At 40.5% G+C, this 4566-nt stretch overlaps 1 protein-coding gene across 1 annotated transcript in view; it reads left to right on the top strand.

Moving 5' to 3' along the window:
• The first annotated feature begins 1771 nt into the window (after positions 1 to 1771).
• LOC138049481 (angiopoietin-related protein 2-like) overlaps positions 1772 to 4566 on the top strand; it is a 5111-nt gene continuing 2316 nt past the window's right edge. Inside the window, exons 1-3 of the mRNA XM_068895770.1 lie at positions 1772 to 2738; positions 3061 to 3306; positions 4125 to 4511. Coding sequence (XP_068751871.1) covers positions 2003 to 2738; positions 3061 to 3306; positions 4125 to 4511 — 1369 coding nt within the window. The 5' untranslated portion in view covers positions 1772 to 2002. The remainder of the gene's footprint in view (positions 2739 to 3060; positions 3307 to 4124; positions 4512 to 4566) is intronic.

Genomic DNA, 4566 nt, shown 5'->3' with positions numbered 1-4566 from the left:
TTTGTTTCACGACTACGTGGGGCTCATTGGTTGGCTTGAATGTCTTGCGCTACATTCTCAGCCAATCAGAGGTGAGTGGTCCCTATGACGTAAGACAAATGACTGCCTTTTTTGAAAACTCCTTTTTTTTTTTTTTTTTTTTTTTCCATTTTTACAAATACGCACTCTACTTACAATACAACACAATACAATACAATACAATACTTACACTATTACACTAACCTCCAGCTATAATAGGGTGCTAATATATACAAAGCACTTTGTGTTTTTATTACTTGAAAGGCAGTGATTGCGGAGCATATGTACCAAAAGTCAAAAAACAGGCAGAAAATTCAGTGGATCAAGAGACACTGATGACTAAAAGACAAGGCTTACCAAAATAATGTGTTCAAAGATTTCCACTTTTTGGGAACAGCGCTTTGTGCATTGGCCTCTATACTGTAAATTGATTTCAAGTATTGTAGGAAGCCTTCTACTTTTGGTGCGGTTTCTTTTCTTTTGCTCATCCAGATATAATTCCTGGCTAGAAGGCAGGAAAAATTGATTTGCTGATGATTCTTGGAAGAATCTGGCTTTAAGCCGAGAGCGACGAGGGGGTCTATTGTGTAATGTTCAGGAGTAATGTGGAGCAAAGTTAGCCTTACGGTTAAATCATGCCAAAAAGAAAAAATTCTTACAAACTTGTTGAAATGAATCTCACCAGAAAAAAAAAAAGCGAAATGTGCGTAATGGCGATGAGATTCAACTTTTTTCGAAAGAGAATATCTTTAAGCTAAGTCGACTTCAGTGCTATTTATAGCGACCTTTGGGTACTTGTATACAAAGCAAAGATTACTTCCGTGAAATATAAGCTCGAAAGACAACGAAAGCTACGAGAACGTCATCAAAAATAATGCTAATAACTTCGTGTTAGAGTAGTTTTCAATTGACTGTCGAAAGTAATTAGATAATTACTTTGGTTTATGATTACTTCACTCAGTGATTGGTTCAAAGTTCTCGCGCCACTTTTTCAACCAATCAGAAGTGAAACCAAAACCAATCGTGGCTCGCGCGTGCACATTTTCCCGCGCTTTGTGTCGGCTACGTGTAATTACTTCGAGTTTTGATTGGTGTACTGGATTGTCTCCGTCTTTTTTGATTGGCCAAAGTAATTACTTTGGTTTTGGTTTTACGACACTCATTCGAAAACCGCTCTATTGTAATCATTTCGTGATTATTCCACGTCTTTTGGCTGGAAAAGTGTGAGCCAATTTTCCAGGAATAACATTGGCATAAACGGTGTGGATGTGTGGAGAGAAAATAGTCAGTTTCTAGTTGGATGCGCGCGGTCTCCATATAACCTCAAAGCGGTCATTTCACATCGTTTTCAGGCAAATAACAGCAAAGAAACAAAACCGTACAACGCACCTGCGGAGAGTGCAGAGGTTTTGTTTTTGTTATTTGATATTATTGATTTGTGCCGTTCTCGTTCACGTTGTCTTGTCTTCAACTGTTGGTACTGGTTAATGAAGTTAATAGGAAAATATGTTTTCAGTTCTGCCGTGAGAACACAAACAAAGTTTACTATTGAGCTGTGACTAATTTGATCAGTTTTCCTCAGCGACCTCCAATGGTACAAATCAGTCGCTTTCCAATGAAGAAGGAGGACATTGTGAAACATCTAACGGCATGAAGATGAGTATCTACGTCTGCAATGGAAGTTTTGGTAAGACTCTGAATGACTTTAACAACGTTTATGTTATAACATCTCAGCACCCACAGACCAATTAGTAACGCAATATTTTTTTGTTTTGTTTTGTTTTCAGATCCTAATTGTGCTGGTTCACGAAGTCCTTATCCTTCGGCTTCTACTATTTATAGAACTCGTACTGAAATAATAAGCAACTGCACAAAACCAACCATTTCTTCGGCAATCTTTGTTCCCAAGGCCAATTCCCTTCAATTTTCCTCGGTTATCACGTCTAGCAGTCCGCCTAACCCGTCGCAAAGCACATCTTCAAGTATGCTTGTTCCTCAGTCCAGCCCAATTGAGTTTTCCTCTGCAATAACTTCCAGGAATATTAATCCGCCAAGCTCACCGCCAAGCATATCTTCAGCAATTCTTGTTCCTCAGTCCAGCCCAGATGAATTCTCTTCGACCTTTGCGTCCATCAGTTCGCTTGGCCCATCCTCAAACATATCTTCGGCAATCCGTGTTCTACAGTCCAGCCCAATTAAATTTTCCTCAGGTATCACAGCTAGGAATCCGTCTAGCTCATCGACAAGCATATCTTCAGAAATTCTTGTTCTTCAGTCCAGCCCAGTTGAATTTTCGTCGGCCTTTACGTCCATCAGGTCGCCTGGTCCATCCCCAAACATATCTTTGGGAATCCCTGTTCCTCAGTCCAGCTCAATTGAATTTTCCTCGGCTACCATGTCCAGAAGTCCGCTAAGCCTGTCGCCAAGTATACCTTCAGCAATCCTTGTTCCTAAGTCCAACCCAGTTGAATTTTCCTCAGCGTTTACAACCATCAGTCCGCCTGGGCCATCCGCAAAGATATCTTTGGCAATCTCTGTTTCTCAGTCCAGTCCAATTGAATTTTCCTCGGCTTCCACATCCATCACTCCGCCTGGCCCATCCCCAAGCATATCTCTATCAATTCCTGTTACTCAGTCTTCAGCGTTTACGTCCATCAGTTCAGCCAATCCGTCGCCAAGCAATGGTTATGTGGCGTCACAGATTGCTGACCAATGTCAAAGTAAGAACTTTTTATATAAGCAAATTAAAATAGACTCTAACGGTTAAATGGACCAATGACAACACGATAGAGACGTGAAACGCGGGAAAACGAGAACAGCAAGGTCTTCGTAGTTTCATTTTTGCTTATGATTGGTTGAAAGGTGATCGTGTTGGAAAAGGCTTTGAAGATTTATCATTTTATTTCATCCGGCTTCCAAGTGGCTATTGGATATTTCAAAATTGCAATGATCGACAAAATCCTGAGTCTGGATAATTGTCGTATCACTATTCCAACGAATACGTTTGTTACCTAATCGTCTTGGTTTTACTTTTTCTTTCAGAGGAATCCATCCCAGACGAATTTTACTCCTTATATATCAACCAGACACAATTGTTGACAGCAATTTTCAATTACACTTCCATGATACCAGATCTACAGCTTCTTATCCAACGGATGAACTCGTCTTTATCAGAAACCGAAGAAAAAGAACCACAGCTTACCAACACAACTCAGAACTGTACCAATTCACAGTCTAACCAGTCTCAGGCAATGGCACCTCCTTGCCGACATGCAATACAAGCCCCTGGTAAGGAAAAGCTCACAATCGATTGTAAATTTAACTTAAGAATTGTTGGGAAGGCAAATGTATGCGTCTTTGTTGCTTCCAGAACTTCGTGAGTATTTCACTATCGCGGGTGCTTTTCCTCTGCCTGTGTCACAAAGTTATTACTAGAAACAGATAGCTTCGGTGTAATGCACAAATCCTGTAAGGCGCACAAAAGGTAATTGGGTATCTGTTGTTTGTGTCATCCCACATGGCGGTGATAACGTGACGACAAAGCTACCAATAGGCTTTTCCAAAAAAAAATGCATACCACAAGAAAAAAGCGCATGCGCATTTAGGATCAGCGTCACTTTTGTTTTCGTACAAACTTGCACGTAGAATTCAAGTGTAAGTGTGATCGTTATTCAATATAAATCGTTATTTATTACTTTTTATATTATTATACATAACTATCAATTATTCCTCATATTTGCCATTTTGGGGAGTTTAAATTGTATACGTAAATAGTAAGACTTTCAATCGACGTGTATTGAGCGGCCCATTTGGAAACAATTTTAAATAATGGTATACTGATCAATGCCTACTTGAAAGTCAGTCAAATTAAAGGAGTCCACGAGCTTGCCTCTGCCACTAGAATGCTGATACACACGTTACACGAGCTATTTTTCAATTCCTCCGAACCAATTACAAAGGAATGCTTGCTCGTTCAACTCTTGAATGAGAGAATTTCTGCCTCTCGTCAACTTCTCCTCTTTTCCTTTATGAAATAAAAACGTTGCGCATTAAACTATAACCGTACTCTTTTCCTAATCACCAATTCACTTTATTTTCATTGGAAGTTCTCCGCAACTGCAGCGAAATCTATGATGCAGGCTTCACGGTCAGCGGTATATACCGCGTCGATCCTTCGGATGGGCAAGGTGCATTCGGAGTGTTTTGCGACCAGCAAACGACAGGCGGTGGTTGGACGTTGCTACTTCGTCGTTTCGACGGTTCCTTAACTTTCGATCGGGGTAAAAAAGCTTATGTGTATGACGGTCTTGGTGACATCACCGGAGAATATTTGATGGCATTGGAGAAGATACGCAGATTGACAGGTGCCAATCCATTCACCCTAAGGTTCGATCTGGAAGCCCCGGATGGAGAAAAACGTTACGCAGAGTATTCTGGGACGTTACTAGGGGACTTGGCTTCAAAGTTCAAGATAACGGTTGGAGAGTATTCAGGTACGCAACATCCATCATCTTCCATAACAATAATCCTGATATCCTGAAATGAAGA

Source organism: Montipora capricornis, chromosome 5 (genome assembly GCF_036669925.1).
Source record: "Montipora capricornis isolate CH-2021 chromosome 5, ASM3666992v2, whole genome shotgun sequence".
Lineage (NCBI taxonomy): Eukaryota > Metazoa > Cnidaria > Anthozoa > Scleractinia > Acroporidae > Montipora > Montipora capricornis.
The sequence above is the reverse complement of the archived record's forward strand: the minus strand, read 5'-3'. Positions and strand labels throughout refer to the sequence as shown.